This window comes from Manis javanica, chromosome 7, assembly GCF_040802235.1.
Source record: "Manis javanica isolate MJ-LG chromosome 7, MJ_LKY, whole genome shotgun sequence".
Lineage (NCBI taxonomy): Eukaryota > Metazoa > Chordata > Mammalia > Pholidota > Manidae > Manis > Manis javanica.
The window spans coordinates 64,845,507-64,863,865 of record NC_133162.1 but is presented as its reverse complement, the minus strand read 5'-3'; the positions used below and the strand labels follow the sequence as shown (position 1 = coordinate 64,863,865).

Below are 18,359 nucleotides of genomic sequence, written 5' to 3'. Positions count from 1 at the left end.
AAAACTATCTGTGAGCTTAAGCATGACAAGAGAAACTTCCAAAACTGAGAAGCACAGAGAAAAAAGGCTGAAAGAAGCAAAGCAGAATATCAAAGAACTGACAAACCAATTACCAAAGGTTTAAATTAACATATGTGTAATGAGAAAACAAGGAGAAGAAAGTCACAGGGCAGATGAAATACTTAAAGCAATAAAGACTGAGCATTCCCCCAAATTAATTTCCTCCAAACCCTAGACCCAGGAAGCTTCTCAGACACCAAACAGGATAAATTCCAAAGAATGGCTTTTTTGTATACATGGCTTATAGTATTCAAACTTCAGAAAATCAAACATAGAGACAAAAATCTTGAAGGAAGCCAGAGGAAAAAAGCACCTTACCTACAGAAGCAAAAGATAAGAATTACATTTAACTTCTCAGAAGCTAGCAAGCAAGAAGAGGGTGAAGTAAAATATTACTGTTGTGAAAAAATCCACCAACCTAGAATTTTATACCCATGCATTTGAGATAGACAACATTACACATTCATCTAAATCTAGAGAATGTACAACAGCAAGAGAGAACCCTACTGTAAACTATGGATTTTGGTGATAATGATGTGTTATGTAGGGTCATCAATTATAACAAATAAGCAACTGTGGTGTGGGAGGTCGACTGTAAGGAAAGTTAGTGGGGGAGTTTATGGTCACTCTCTGTACTTTCTGTTCAATTTTTCTGTGAACCTAAAACTGCTCTAGAAATAAAGTGTATTAAAAAAAATGAACAAACTACTGTCATAGGAATATATGTGACCAAAAGAAGCATATTCTCCTTCCAAAGAGTTAATATAATTCCTGTAAACAGCTGCTCATGCTTATTACTTGTCTTCTCTTTTATAGGACTTGTACACATTTCAATTTTCTTTCATGAAGTTAAGCAGCATAAGTGTTAAATGTAAAAACGTACTGTTTTTCTATTCTGAATTATATCTGAATGCCAAAATGGGGTGTTCAGATTACCTTCAATTAGTACAGAACTGTGGAATTCAGGTGTGTTCATACGTACAGGAGGGTTTTTTATTTTTGTAACTCTAAAGATGTCAAAGCAAATACACAGATTATTAATTTGTGGTCCAATCTGCATCATTAATTTCTGTGAAATGAGTTGGTTCCACTTCAGGAACACACTGCTCTTTACTCTATCATAATGTAAAACAAATCTTCAAAGTGTTCTTAGTCATCTAAGAATTGATTTATTCCAGTTAGTACATGCTGAATTGCTATCTGAAAGAACCAAATCCCTCAGCTTATTTCTGAATACACCCAAGTCCCAAGGATGGCATTAGAACTTTTCTGGGGTTCATTACCAAGCTTCTTCAAAGCAAAGCCAGTCTATGATTAAGCCCAAAATACTGCTAACAGCAATGTGGTAACAGGGTGAGTACATGACTGAATGAGGGAAGTGTGTATGGGTGGGGAGTAGAGTGTGTGGGAGAGAGAACATAATGTATTAGAGGACAAAAGGGAAAAGAATGTAAAAAAAATCACTTCTCAGTTTACTCAATTTAAGGCCCCGACACGTAATTCTGTGAGAGGATTGCTGACAACATAAAGATTGCTGCATACCACTTTATGGTCCCATGCAGCTTCTCTGTCATGACCATTCAATTAACAGAGTTGTGAGGTTCAGGATGCCATGACAGAAAGGAAGAAGTTTTATCTTTAATAAAAGAATACTGTCTTTTGGCAGGAAGTTGTCAATATTTTTTAAAGGAGGCATTGCCAAGGCAATCAGCAATGAGGCATATTCAAAATGCACTGCACTGTAGTTTTTAATTTTGGGGGACATAAAACTATTTGAGAATCTGACTAAAGGAGTGGAACTTCATACTAGAGAAATGCATGCATCTATTAATAACTTGAGTATAGTTTTGGGACTTTCTACATTCCATGAATCCCTGTGCTACATATTATATCACAATCTGACATTCTGAGGAAAAAGTACTGTCCCACATTTGTTTATATTTCCTGCATCTAGTATATTCCAGAGAAGTCTAATAATTTTATCCTAATGAGTCTTATATTTAAAATCTCTTGATAATTAAATTTGCATTTTAAATTTATATACTTAACATCAAATTAATAATTCAGATGTTCTATAGTTTGCTTTGAACTTTCACATTTTTCTTGAATCTCTGTGTTTCTGTGTTTCCTATATTCTGATCCATCTATATCTACAAACTTCTATTAGTTACATTTCTCAAATTCACTCATATCCCCCACTTGTAGTGACTATTCTTTCTTTAGAATTCTTAGCACAATAGTCTCCCAGAGAAAAAGGAATACAAAGATATGGAACAGAAACATATTCAACTGTGTTCTCCCCCTCTGATAAAAATCCATTAAATTTGAGGTATCACATTTTCAAAATAAGGTGTCAAAACCACTTTGAAAGAGGTATGTTTTAGCTTTAAAAAACAAAAAAAGAACCTAGAAATGTAAATTATTAATACACATGTAAGAAAATAAATGAATAACCTGTATGAGTTTATATAGAAAAATACACAGGTAGAGTCACAATAGCTTAAGGTTGAGATCTGGTCAAGCCCTCTCATTTTAGAAATAAGGAAAAGACAAGATAATTACTTAATGTTATCTAGTAAGATAAGAATGCAGTTCTCCAAATTATACCCTCCTTTTATATATGTAAGTTAGTAAGGAGATTTTACTAAATTTTTAATTAAAAACAAAATTTAATTTGAAGTCTAAAAGTTGTTAAATGAGGGATGAGGACTGTGTGTGTTCACAGTGTAAAGTATCTCCCAAAAGTACTAAAAGTCATTCAAAAAGCTTAACCAGAAAAACAATGAATAATTGCATGTTTTTCTCCTAAATGTATGCATCTTAAATCTTTCTAAGCTCTTAATTAATGTTTCACACTCAACTAATGTTACACAAAGCATGTTTTTAAACATGATCCAGCAATATCAAATAGAGCTTTAGACAACTCACATAACTTCAACATTTCTGTAAGGGCACAAATAAACAACACACACTGCCAGAGATATGAGATGCCTTAGGAAAGAAAATTACCAGGAAAACGAAATGTTTTAAGTCTTCCTATACATCTGATTGAAACATTAGCTCCAATGAGACATTTGAAAAGCATCAGTTCAACAGCTTTAACACTAATGCAGAACTAGAATGACTCAAGATAAACTTCTTTCTTAGGCACAAATACATAGAAATAACTTATGCTTTCAGTCAACACGGACTAACAGGGACCGGATTTACCTTCCTGCCTTAAACCACTGTAAAGCAGACAAAATAATATGAAAACAGCAGTTTTTAAACATTTGACGACAGAGTAAAGGTGAGGGATGCCAAATGGGCTGAACCCCAACAACTGTCCCAGCTTATTGCCTAGAGTTTCCAGACTATAACACATGGAAGGGGAGCCACACAGTGGGTGGCAATCTCCGCAAGCAGATGAGACAGAACAGAGAATCTAGGGTGGCCACACAGCAGTACTGAAAATGTGATCAGCACATGCATGTGAGAAAACTATCCAAATCCAGGGGAAAATTACTGGACAGCAACAGGTGAAAAAACTCCTAAAGCTAACAGAGCTAGAAATAGAGTGTGTTCCCACAAACTAGACTAGAAGACCCTCTAAATACATAAGGTAGCAAATAGATGCACAGGAAGAACTAACTTAATAGTGGGGCAAAATCAGCCCATAACAGATACTATTATTACAAAAACAAAAAGGCAAACCAGGAGAATGTATTTGTTAAGTAATACTCTGAGAGAGCATTTGCACCTAGAATATACATAAGGAACTCTTAAACAACAGTAATAAAGATGATAAACCCAATTTAAAAAATGGGAAAAGATCTGAACAGACTGTTCACCAAAGTAAACATGGATAATTAATAAGCACATGAAAAGATGCTCAATATCTTTAGTTCTTATAGAAATGCAAACTAAAGCCACAATGAGGTACTACCATACACACATTAGAAAAGTTAAAATTAAAAAGACCTACCATACCAAGTGTGGTCCAGGATGTAGGGTAATTAGAACTGACACACTGATGGGAAGAGTTTGGCAGTTTCTTAAAAAGTTAAACATGTTCTTACATATGACTCAATATTTCATCTCTAGATATTACCCTAGAGAAATGAAAGACTACAAAGACCACTCATAGCAGGTTTATAATAGCCTCTAACTGGAAACAACTAAACGTCCATCATGAAGAGAATGTATGAACAAAGTGTGGTGTATTCATATAATAGAATACTCCTCAGCCTTAAAAAGGAATGAACTACTGATACCTGGAACAACATAGACAAATCTCATAACAATGATGCTGAATGAAAGAAGCCAAACCAAAAAAAGGTATACTATATGGTTACACTATTTAAAATTCTAGAAAATACAAATTAATCTACAGTGATGGAATACAGATTGTGGTTGGCCTGGGAATAGGAGGTGGGAAGTGGAATAAAGAATTACAAAGCAATTTTTGTATGTGATGAATATTTCATATTCTGGATTGTAATCATTTCATGGATATATACACAGGTAAAAACTCATCATATTGTACACTTTAAATATGTGCTACTTACTTTACCTCAATAAAACTGTCTCTAAAGTCAAGACAAGTATTAGTAAGGGCTGATATGCTGAAGTTAGTGAAAGCAGTCCTCAGCGACCAACCTCAAAGACTCCTCTGCCCATACAGCCTTTACCAAACACCACGGCTCAAATGAATTCTCCTTCAAGAGTTGTTTTCTTTTTTAACTTGTTTTAGTGCTGTTATATAAATATCCTCCAAACTAGGACATGAGTTCCTTGAGACAATAATTTAAATGTATTCATTTTTGCTTATATAGTAAGCTGTATCGGAGCAGACTGGGGGTAACACTAAAATCAGGGAAGCACCTAGGAGGCAGTGGCTAAAATCTAGAAGAGAAGATATTAGCCTGAATCTAAGTGGTAGCACAGTTAAGTCAAAGCAGAAGGAATTGATATAAAACTGGAAGTAAGTAAATAAATAAACCACAATTCAGAGAGTAGACGTAGAAGGTAAGGGAGATAGAGTCAAGAATCAATCACAGGTTTATGGCTTGGATGCCTGGGAGGAGAATGGTGGCACTGACTAAAATAGGGACCACAGGAGAGAAAGGACTGCAGATACTTTCAATATATATTGAGGACCAACTGCATCCCAGGCTTGTTCTGAGCATTGAGAACAGTGAAACAAAGTTCTGGACATCACAGACCTAGTCTACTGAGTCAAAAGTGTCTTTCCAGAAGGCAGTTAGACATCTGAATCTGAATTCAGAACACAGCCAGGTTAATTATATGAACTTACACATACCTAGCCAGTATCTTCAGTAACTAGCACTAAGAAATTTCTGGTATACCTAATTAAGCTCCATGGAACCCTGACTTCAAAAAGTTGGCAGAAAAGACAAGCAAACAGGTTCTGAGGATCTAGAATTCGCATATATTTTTAAGAACTTTAAAAGCAAACTTTCTCTGCTACAACAGGCTAATTGACCAAAATAGCCATTTCAGGTTCTTGGTGCACTACACGTTTATTTCATTGCTGCCATCTTATGTTATAATATGGAACTACATGATCTTAAAATGCCATACCATTCCAACAGTGAAGTCTGAAAATACCATTTTTCAGTCAATGAAAAGTAGAAAAATGCTAATAAAGTTATTTAATGATAGTAACAAATATTTACAGTAATTAATTTTGGTGTCTAAGATTATCCCTGACAAAATGGAAGATCTCTTGAGATACACAAAGTCCAGAATATAAACTTAACTTTGAAAAAGAGGAAGCAACTTACTGAATTCCCTCAATCTCAAAAGACAGACATATTAAGAGATAATGCAGAAGAGGAGGGTAAAATAAAACCTGGTAAATTCAATCTGCTTTTCTAATCACAGCTGCTTAAATAGAAATAGCTGCTAAAGCAAATTTACTGATTTTAACTGTAATCCTCTCACTGTAGTGATTAAGAGGGAAAATAAAAGTCAGAATCAAGGATACTAAATCTGAAAGGTGGTTATATTTAACCAAAATGTTGACCCTTGTCAATTAAATTATTTGCAATCTTCAATTTTTCTGTAAAGTAAAATCATGCTATTAAAATTATGTTGAGAAAATATTCAGAACCTGCATACATAGTACTCTCAATGTAGGGAGAAAGAGGGATGAAGAAAGCAAAAACGCAGCCTGGGAACTCTAGAATTAAGTGAAAGACATTTCCTCAGACAACATTAATGATAAAATATCGCTGGCATATATACATATGTAATCATATTCAACTATAAATTCTAAATAAATCCAAATACAAAGAAAGATCTTAAGAGTCAGAAGAAAAAGGTTAATGTTTTGATAGAGACTATATTAGAAAAAGTACAATGATGATATACTTAAGATCTTTTTTTAATTGAGAACTACAACTGATATACAATATTGCATTGTTTTCAGGCGTACAACATAGTGATCTGACAACGTAAATTACAAAATACTCACCCCAGTAAGTATAGTTACTACATGTCACCACCCAAAGTTATTACAATATTATTGACCTTATGCTGTACTTTCCATTCCCATGACTTCTTTATAACTGGAAGTTTGTACCTCTTTATCCCCTTCACCTATTTCACCTCTCCCCAAAGCCCACTCCCCTGCAGCAATTATCAGTTTGTTCTCTGTGTTTGTGAGTCTATTTCTGCTTTATTTTATTTTTTAGATTCCACATATAAGTGAATGACCTCTAGGTTCATCTATGTTGTTGCAAATGGCAAGATTTCATTCTTTTTTTTTAAGGCTGAGTAATAATTCCATTGTATCACATTTTCTTTATCAATCCACCTGTTGATGGAACTTAGGTTGCTTCCATATCTTGGCTATTTTAAATAATGCTGCAATAAACATAGGGGTGCATATATCTTTTAGAATTAGTGTTTATGTTTTCTTTGAGTAAATACTCAGAATTGGAATTACTGGCACAGATAGTATTTAAAAATTTTTGAGGAACCACCATAGTGCTTTCAATAGTGGCTGTACCAACTTATATTCCCACCAACAGTGCAAAAAGTTTCCTCTTCTCTACATCCTCATCAACACTTCTCATTTCTTGTCTTTTTACACTAGCTATTCTGACTGATGTGAGGTGATTGATTCCTCACTATGGTTTTGATTTGCCTTTCCCTGATGAGAGTGATGAAAGCATCTTTTCATCTGTCTTTTCTATTAAAATCTTACTCTACCACACTGCTGTGTGATATTAATGGTGAGGGAGGCTGTGTATGTGGGGGTAAGAGTGGTAGGTATACAGGAACTCTGTAATTTCCACCCAATTTTGTTGTAAGCCTGCTGTAAACTGCTCTAAAAAATAAATTGTATCAATTTTTTAAAACCCTATTATTCTCTCTTAGCTGAAATTATTATTGGTTTTCTTCAGAAGTATTCTTAATTTTGACTCTACTCATAAAACTAGGGTCAATCTGTTATTTTGGAGAGAAATTTAATAGAAATTTCTAAATATATTTTCTTCCTTTTACCAGCTTAAGAAATTTTAATATTGATTTAGGAAAATAAATATTTCTTGAAACCCGAATCAGTCATTTACTATAGAAATAACCAGTCCCTGAAAACCACCTGCCAGTGTCTTCACAATTACCACTGACTCTCCTTCCTCAGTCAGAAAAGGAGGCACTGGCCAAAATGATTTTCTGTCTTACAAGGTCAAACTCTCCTTCCTTTAACTTTTTTCTTTACTGTTTCACAATCTTACATAAACAGTTACACCATGACCCACAATTTTATATACATTTCTATTTTCTTCCAAGAGTCACATATGCAATGACTTTGGTTTACTTATCACTGTATCCAGCTCCTACAACAATGCCTGACATGTATCATAGTAGGTGTTTAAAATATTGTTAATGAATCTTCTTTTCAATTCACAAATAAGGAGTAATTAAAGAGTTAACAATTTTCTCCATCTTGCCAATGTAAAGGATATTAGTTTAGTAAATGAGCTCAAGGCCATGAAAATTTGAAGAGAATAAGTCCTATAAAGTACTTGCTTCTATTATTTGAATAATTAGGGTGGTGGGGGAAAGTATATGAATGTATGACAAAGATGTTAAGGACATGTGACCACAGAACTCTCATGTACAACAATACCATATTTTATTTGTACACTGTATTATACTATGTGCTTTAATAGACATTACCTCATTTGATTATAAAAAACAACCTTGTAAATCAGGAAAGATATCTGCAGCACCAATAAAGCAGAACCAGGCCTTAAGCCAAATCCAAGCGCCTGCCTACTACTATCACACTGCCTCTGCATTATGCCTCTGACTCCACAGCCCTGCAGGAAAATTAACCTCATTAGTTTCTAAGTATACAAAACCACAATCAGCTACTACCTAACATGACGGAGTACTCAGTTGCATTTTTCCCTCTGTATTTCCTTTGTGAGTGATAAGCAAATATGAAAATAAGCTAAAAACTGGGATTTCATTTTAAGATAAAAACAAAACTAATAAAACTTCCCAGCAGGTTATCTGGATTACTATAAACAGACCAACCTCAACTTTGAATGTCATCTTCAGATCACATTCAGGAATCAGTGCAAGTCAGGGATTGCCTATACATCTATAGCTTTAACTTTCTTAAACAATTCCCAGTAGTCAAAATTTATGACTCCCTAGAAATTCCATTCTAAGCATATGCCTAAGCAAAATGAAAACATGTCCAAACAAAAATCTGCATGCAAATGTGCACAGTAGTGATACTCACAATAGCAGAAAGTAGATATAACTCAGATGTCATAAACTAACAGATGACTAAAAATATAGTATAAAGTTAAAGATACCAGTCACAAAGAACCACATATTACATGATTTCATTATATGAAATGTCTGGAAAAGACAAATCCACAGAGATAGAAAGTGAGTGGTTGTATAGTGCTGAGAGGCTAACGGACAGGGGCCTCTTTCCAAGGTAATGAAAATGTTCTAAGATTAAACAGTGGTGACTATTGCACAACTCTGTGAATATACTAAAAGCCACTGAATTGTACACTTTAAATGGGTGAAGTATATGGTATATGAACTATTTCTCAATAAAAGTGTATTAAAATAACTGGTGTGAGTTTTTTCTCAATTCAAAATTTTAATGCCATCTATAATCATCTGGGTACATTTCAAAATGTAAAAGATTAAGATTTCCATTAAAAAATCTAAGTTACAGTATTACACCACAAAAATACTATTTCAATACTTAAGAACCGTATTGAATACTTAGAACATGTATTTTAATCATCTGGTGTGCAATTCTGATAGTGGGGAAGGCTGTGTGTATGTCAGGGGAGGAGTTATATCAGAACTCTCTTTACCTTCCACTCAAATTTGCTCTGAATCTAAAGGAGCTCTAGAAAATAAAGTCTGTTTAAGAATAAAAACTCTCTACAGACTCAGTGTAATCCCTATCAAAATACTAACAGTATTCTTCAATGAACTGGAACAAACAGTTCTAAAATTCATATGGGACCATAAAAGACCCCAAATAGCCAAAGCAATCCTGAGAAGTAAGAATAAAGTTGGGGGGATTACGCTCCCCGACTTCAATCTCTACTACAAAGTCTCAGTAATTGAGACAATTTGGTACTGCCACAAGAACAGACCCACAGACCAATGGAACAGAATAGACAGCCCAGATATAAACCCAAGCATATACCATCAATTAATATACGATAAAGGAGCCATGGATATACAATGGGGAAGTGACAGCCTCTTCAAAAACTGGTGTTGGCAAAATTGGACAGCTACATGCAAGAGAATGAAACTGGATTATGGTCTAATCACATACACAAAAGTAAACTCAAAATAGATCAAAGACCTGAATGTAAGTCATGAAACCATAAAGCTCTCAGAAGATAACATAGGCAAAAATCTCCTGAATATAAACAGAAGCAACTTTTTCCTGAATGCATCTCCTGGGGCAAGAGAAACAAAGCAAAAATGAACAAATAGGACTACATCAGGCTAAAAAGCTTCTGTACAGCAAAGGACACCATGAGCAGAACAAAAATGCATCCTATAGTATGGGAGAATATATTTATAAATGATATATCCAACAAGGGGTTAACATACAAAATATATAAAGAACTCACATGCCTCAACACCCAAAAAGCAAATAACCCCATTAAAAAATGGGCAGAGGATAGGAACAGAGACTTCTCCAAAGAAATTCAGATGGCCAACAGGCACATGAAAAGATGCTCCACATCACTAATTATCAGGGAAATGCAAATTAAAACCACAATGAGATATCACCTCACACCAGTTAGGATGGCCAGCATCGAAGAGACTAAGAACAACAAATGCTGGTGAGGACGTGGAGAAAGGGGAGCCCTCATACACTCCCGGTGGGAATGTAAGCTAGTTCAACTATTGTGGAAAGCAATATGGAGGTTCCTCAAAAAACTAAAAATAGAAATACCATTTGACCCAGGAATTCCACTCCTAGGAATTTACCCAAAGGAAACAACTTCTCAGATTCAAAAAGACATGCACCCCTATGTTTATTGTAGCACTATTTACAATAGACAAGATATGGAAGAGGCCTAAGTGCCCATCAGTAAATGAATGGATAAAGAAGATGTGGTACATATCACAATGGAATATTATTCATCCATAAGAAACAAATCCTACCATTTGCAACAACATGAATGCAGCTAGAGGGTATTATGCTCAGTGAAATAAGTCATGTGGAGAAAGACAAATGTCAAATGATCCCTTATTTGTGGAGTATAACAACAAAGCAAAACTGAAGGAACAAAATAGCAACAGACTCACAGACTCCAAGAAGGGACTAGTGGTTACCAAAGGGGAGGGGTGGGGGAGGGAGGGAGAAGGGGATTGAGGGGTATTATGTTTAGTATACATGGTGTGGAGGATCACGGAGAGAACAGTGTAGCACAGAGAAGGCAAATAGTGAATCTGTGGCATCTTACTACACTGATGGACAGTGTCTGAATTGGGGTCTGGGTGTGGACTTGATAATATGGGTGAATGTAGCAACCACATTGTTTTTTCATGTGAAACCTTCATTAGAGTTTGTATCAATAATACAAAATTTAAAAAATAGTATTAAAAAAAAAGAATAAAAACTCTATGGGGCTGTAGAACCCCTAATTTAAAAAAAAAGATTATTCTCCAATATATTTTATTAAGGCAGGGAAGTGAGTTTTAATTTAAAAACACATTTTTAACAATTATATGCCATAAGCATTTTGGGGTAATCCTGTAAAAAAAAAAAACCTGAGAGATTCTACTTCTTTGAATTAGTCAATTCTTTCAAAATTATTTCCATTTTTTATCAAAACATTATTTCATTCTTTACTTATCCCTCCTTTTCCTTTTACTTTTTTAAGTACCTGTACTGTTTTAAAAGTTTTATTGAAATATAATGTAATGACCATAAAATTCACCTGTTTTAACTAATAAGTTGATGAGTTTTAGTAAATGTAACAGCGAGGTTGGCAATCTTCACAATCCAGTTTGAGAACACTTCTATTTGCCTGAAAAATTCCCCTCTACCCATTTGCAGTCAATCTCTGCTCCTACACCCAGATCCATGCAACTACTAATCTACTTTCATCTGTAAAATGTTTTTTCTAGAAATTTCAAATAAACAGGATCATTCAATAGTCTATGTAACTGATTCCTTATTTTGTTGCATTTATCAGTAGTTCACCCTTCTTTACTGCTGAGTAGTAGCCCATCGTATGGATGTACCACATTGTGTTTTTCCATTTATCAGTTGATGGATATTTGAACTGTTCACAGTTTTTAGCTATTAGGAATAATACTGCTGAAAATATTTCCCTAAAAGTCCATGTAAACATGTATTTTCATTTTTATTGGGTACTTAGGACTGGATTCGCTAAATCATACAGAAGGCATATGTTCAACTTTTTAAAAAGCTGCCAAACTTTTCCAAAGTTTTGTACAATTTTACACCCCCACCAGCAATGTGTGAGGTTGCTAGTCACTCTACTTCTTTCCAGCACTTAGGACAATCTTTTTTTTTTTTTTTTTTTAATTTCAGCCAGTCAAGAAGAAAAACACCCAATTTTTTCTCCTGTATCTCTCCTTTATTCTCACACTTCTACCATCCTCTCAACACTTCTGACACTTCTGGTCACCAAATGTGTGAGTTTTTTCCCCACACCAAATAACTCTGTGACAACAGTGGGTATCCTACAATTTCACCCAATTCTGACCCTATCCACCTGTATGTATATTCAAGTATCAATCACAATTAGTAAGTCCCCAGGTTACCTGCAACTCTGTTCAACTTGGCTACAAATTCAGAGTTACCATGACCCCCATCTTGGGTCTGATTAATGTGCTAGACCATCCATCTCACAGAACCCGGGGAAAAACTAACTTACACTTACCAGTTTATTACAAAAGAATATGATAAGGAATACAGATGAACATCTGATGGAAAAGACACATAGGGCAAGATATGTGGGAAGAGACATGGAGTTTCTATACCCTCTCCAAGCACAGCACTTTCTCAGCATCTCTACTTGATCATTAACCCAAAACTCCCTGGATCGTGTACTTTCTTGGATTTTTACGGCAGCTTCATCACATAGTAATGATTGATCATTACTCCAATCATTTCCAGCCCTTCTTCCTTCTCAAGAGAATAGAGATAGGGGTGGGGCTGAAAATTCCAATTCTAATCATGGCTTGGTCTTGTGGCAACTAGCCCTCATCCTGGAGCCATTCAGGAGCCCCCCGAGACTCACCTCATTAAAACAAAAGACATTCCTATCACCCAGGAAATCATAAGGGTTTTAGGTGCCTTGTATCAGAAGCCTGGGGGCAGAGACAATTATTCATGTGATGAATATTATTAATGTAATATTGAGTGGGGAAAAAAGAAGTCCTGGAAGATAATAAGCATATGACTCCAAGCAAAACTGAACATACTGTTTGGGCACACATATATTCATAATAAAAACCATCCTTAAAGAGGCAAAGAAATGATATTCACCATGCTCATAACAGTAGTTACAGGAAATAACGAATCTAGGGCTCAAAGGGAGGAAAGAAAATAGAATTACTGATGAACACATAAATAAATGTAAGTTATTAGTAATGTTCTAACTCTTAGGTTGAATGGTTTATATACTTTGTAATTTACATGTGTCATCTAATTCTCTTTAGGTATAATTATTTTAATATATATTTATAAAACACAAGCAAAATCTATTTTTAAAATTACCCATTATAAGCTTCATTGGGCACTCAGAATGTACATGAAAAATTTTCTTAAAGTTTTTTACCTTTGTTTCTGTTCAACTGCTTTGTCCAAGTGCTGAAAGATATCCTGAAACAGAGTGCAGCTGGATCGACTATTAATAGTATACCCATATCCTCTTTTCCAATATTGTTTCAGGTCATTTAAATATTCTAATACCTAAAAACAAAAACATTAAAAATCATTACTTTACCATTTTTATTAATGTAACAAATTCCCTGATTCAATAATGATTCTCTCAGAAAGGCTACATTGTTTAATCACCATTCTGCACAAAGCATAGTAGAATCTTAGCATTCACCAAGTTTGTATTTGCCATTCAAATATTGAAGAGTTGCCCCAAAGGTCCATGACACATAGAATTTTATGTTGAGACCCAAATTTGAATTGTGGGAATGTAGAGGCTGGTATGCAAGAGCAAGTTATTAGTTAGTACTCACAGCCAATAATCCAGCACCCACAACAGCGCAGGATAGTGAGTTAAAGGTATGTACTTACCTACCCTTTCTTTTAAATTTATTAAGATGATAGGAAAGATAAATACAGAAAAAAGAAAATAAGATACACATAGAAGAACAGTCAGTATAGCACAGGAAGAATGCCAACAATGGATCAGGAATTTTTAAGAATTTTAAGAAGGTGAAACCAGACAGAAAATGAGTTAGTTTGGTTCATGAATCAGTTGGCAAAAACAGTAATATAAGTAGACAAAGGACATGAAGAATTGTTAATACTGGAAGGAGGTAGATATTTTAAAGGGAAAACTGGCAGAAATCCATAAACATACATCTCTACAGCCCATTTAATTCCATTTCTTAAAAAGAAAAATTTAAAGAAAGAAGAGAACGTCAAGAATGTTATAGAGCATAGCATCTTACTACACTGATGGACAACAGTGACTGCAATGGGGTGTGGGGGAGGACTAGATAATACGGGTGAATGTTGTAACCACAATGATGCCCATGTGGAACCTTCATAAGACTGTATATCAATGATACCTTAATATAAAATGTTTAAAAAAGATTAAATGTAAAAAAGAAGAGTGTCATAAGAGCACTGCTGCTTACAGGAGCAGAGAATTAAAATCTGCAACCCAAAAGAGGTACAAGAGAACTATGCAGTAGTTATGAGCAATTCTTTCCCAAAAAGCATCTCAAGAAACTAAGAGCAAGCCATAATGAGTTTATGAGCAAGAACAAGTGTGAGCCACTGACATCTACCAAAAACAAAATTAAGCATACATTAAAGAGGCAATTAAATCAACAACTCAGCAAAGGTGACAAATAAACATGTTTAAAAAGTGAAAAAAAAAATTAAAGACATGAAAATGTAAATAGAATGGGTGGTTTTTCTGGAAAATGTAAGTTATTCAAACTGACTCAGAAAATCTGACTGTACAAAATAACTATAGTCAAAGGTCTACCTAAAACAGCAGGTATAGTTGGTTTTAAGCATGAGTTCTACCAAACCTTCAAGGAAAAGTTAGTTCCTATTTGAATTATTCCAGGGCAGAGGAAAAGACCGAAAGCTTCTCAACTCATTTTAGGAGGCTAACAGAAGCCTGTTACCAAAGCTAGACAAAGAAAGCACAAGGAAAGGGGTGAGGGGAGAAAATTCAGAACACTGCTTTGCAACAGTTAGCATCCCATGCTCTCATCCACTAAACACCAACTGTGACTCCTAGTCACTGAAACAAGCAAAAATTCCCCCTTCCATTTCTAACTTCCCAAAAGGGAGAGGAGTAGAACAGACCAGTAGTACCGTACCACACACAAGTGAAAGCTACTACCATAAGCCAATGCCACTATAAACATGGTTTAATGAATTAACAAATAAAATTCAGCATTATATTAGGATGTGTCATCTGCCATGATGCAATAATTGATACCAGTCATGCCCTCCTGATATAACTAGAAAATGGGAAAAAATATATGAAATAAATGTTTTCAGTCACTGAGTAATAAATAATGAGCTGTGATCACTGAGGAAAAAACAAACAAAATAAACCCTACAACCGCCCAAGCTTTCTGCCTGGAGGCACTTTCAAACTGTGGCATAGGGAAAGGAACACCAACAGAACCCAGCAGTCTTGCTTAATTGAAGAGTCACAACTCAAAGAGTTCTGCTGAGTGTGAAGGGGCTGGGATTATCTTGGTAGATTATCAGAGAGGATGAAGCTACACAGAAAAAGAGCTCCAGGAATCTTGGGGGGGTCCCTTGATTCTGTTGTTGAACGTTGTGGGAGTTATAAGCTGAATTCCAGAGCTATTACAAGGCTGGGAGATATGCAAGTTCTAAGCACCCAAGTACAGACAACTTCAATTGACACCCAGACATTCAGGACTTCAATACAGACCCCAGAAGGGTCACACTTCACTAGTAAAGGCATATGTATAAAGGCCTGTTTCTAAGTTTTGTAAGGTCAGGTTTATTGTATGAAACTGAGAAACAAGCCTCAAAAGGATCAAGCTGATCCACAAGTAACTTGGCTGCAAAATAAAACAAAAGTCAACACCCTTTAAAAGAAGATAACAAAATCCAGGCACTCAGCAACATAAGATTCACCATATCCAATATCTACTAAAAATTATCAGAAATATATGAAAAAACAAGAAATGTGACCCATAACTAGGAGAAAAATTAGTTAAAGGAAGAACCTAAGAAAAAAGAAATGCAAGGATAATTTAATATTAGAAAACAAACTAATTTACTATAAGACTAAAGAAAAAAAAACCAATCATCTTCCTAGATGTCAAAAATTTAGCACACTTTCCTGATTTTAAAAATAAAAAAAAAAATAAACAAATAGCAAGTTTTAGTAAGCAAGAAACAGAAATTTCCTTAACTTGGTTAAGAACATCATTATTTATGATGAAACATTAGAAGTGTTCTTAATTAGAAAATCAAACAAAAGTTCATGGTGCCATCATCAAGATTATCTGTTGTACCCTCTCAGAAATCACCTTAAAAAAGAAGAATGAAAAAGAGAAATGCAAATGCCTTCTTCAAAGAAATTAGGAGACCACTGAACCTAAAGCGCCACAGCAGATGAGGAAGGACAGCCAAAGGCACTGCAAATGGACCACCACCTCAGGTAAAACCAGCGGGAGTCAGGTCCCCTAAAGCACAACGTACACCCGTAAAACCAGTAACCCTTTGCTCCAACAATAAGAATGAAGTCAAAAGGGGTCCCTGGAGAGTATGTAACACCACTACATGAAACAGACTAACATTCCATCTTTACAGAAACACTCTGCAAAGGACCTCGGAGGAGTGTGAACTGGAAGTAACACTACTCTCTCTGAATAGCTACTACTCCTCCTCACTGGCTGCAAGAAGTAAAAGCTGAACTCACTATAAAGATGAGTAATAATTAAAAGGGGAGCTTGCACAGCACCTATATAAACACACAAAGAGAAAAGACAATACATATATACAGATAAATGAGCCAGAAAAAAACCCTCACCCATAAAATTCTGCCACAGAGCACATGGAAACTGAAATTAAACAAACATAGTATCATGAATTCTGAAGACTTAAGACAATAAAATAATCATTTAAGAAAAGAAAAAAAGTCAAAAGCAGGAGGGAAAAAAAAAGATAAAAAAGCATAAAGACAGAAAACAAAGTTGGAACAGCTCCAAAAATAGTTTTGCTTTAGCCAATAATTTGAAGTTCTATATATCCTGTGATCCAGCAATTCTACCAGAGACACAGACCTTCATAAATACGTGTAAATAAGCCTTAATAGACATACACAAGAATCTCCATAATTCTCAGAATTTCAAGTGTCTATTCAATTCTAATTTTTTTAACTTTTTTTTTGGAATCATTAATCTACAATTACATAAGCGACATCATGGTTACTAGACTCCCCCCATCATCAAGTCCCCACCACATACCCCATTACAGTCACTGTTCATCAGTGTAGTAAGATCCTGTAGAATCACTAATTGTCTTCTCTGTGTTGTACAGCCTTCCCTGTGCCCCCCACCCCCTACAATATGTCTGCTAATCATAATGCCAACATTAATGGAGAATTTTGAACATATAAAAATTAGAGAACATTAGTATAATGAACATATAGAATTCTGAACATGTAAAAATTAGAGAACATTAGTATGATGAACATACAGAATTTTGAACATATAAAAATTAGAGAACATTAGTATAATGAGCCCCTCCCTGTGTGCCCATCATCTCACTTCAACAATAAACAACATTTGATCAATCCTATTTCAGTTATGGCGCCTACTACCACTACTGGATTATTCTGAAGCAAATCCTGGACATCATTTTATTTCATCTGTAAATACTTCAATATGTAAACATATTTCACAGTGAAAAGTCCTAAGCAGAGATAGATAATTTCCTATCAAGTCACTAAAAAAAGAAGAATGAAATAATCAGGAAATACTTGAAATATTAACTGTATATTAGGTAATACTGTACTACATACATATATATAAAATTATGTTTTATTATAGTTATGTAGGAGAATGTTCTTGTTTAGATGCATGCCCAAGTGCATGGGTGACGTGTCTTGATGTCTGGAAAGAAAAAAGATTATATATACGGGGTAGACAGAATAAATGGACCCCCAAAGATGTCTACATCCTATTCCCTGAAACATATCAATACATTATCTTATATGATACCAGAGAATTTGCAGGTGTGATAAAGTTGAGGCTCTTAAGATGAGATTTATCCAAAACTATTCAGGTGGACCCAATGTAATCACAAAGATTCTTACAAGAAACAGGCAGGAAGGTCTGTCAGACGAGGTAAGATCATGCAAGCAGAGGCTGGAGTGATAACAAGGAACACAGGCGGCCCCTAGAGACTGGGAAAGGTAAGGAATGATTTTCCCCTTGAGCCACCAGAAAGAAGTCAGCGCTACCAACACCCTGAGTTCAGCCCTGTGAGATGCATTTTGGACTTTTGACCTCCTGAACTGTAAGACAGCAAATTTGTGTTGCTTTAAACCACTAAG

The 18,359-nt window shown here is 35.1% G+C and overlaps 1 protein-coding gene across 18 annotated transcripts in view; it reads right to left on the bottom strand.

The window, feature by feature from the left end:
- MINPP1 (multiple inositol-polyphosphate phosphatase 1) overlaps positions 1 to 18,359 on the bottom strand; it is a 164,459-nt gene that overhangs the window by 131,682 nt on the left and 14,418 nt on the right. For 17 of the 18 annotated variants that reach the window (XR_012133242.1, XR_012133244.1, XR_012133243.1 and 14 more), the window contains exon 4: positions 13,392 to 13,525. The exons of the other annotated variant lie outside the window; for it this stretch is intronic. Coding sequence is in view for 5 of the 17 variants with exons in the window: in XM_037002541.2 (XP_036858436.1) it covers positions 13,392 to 13,525 (134 nt within the window). In the remaining 12 variants the exon portion in view is untranslated. The remainder of the gene's footprint in view (positions 1 to 13,391; positions 13,526 to 18,359) is intronic. 18 annotated transcript variants of the gene reach the window in all.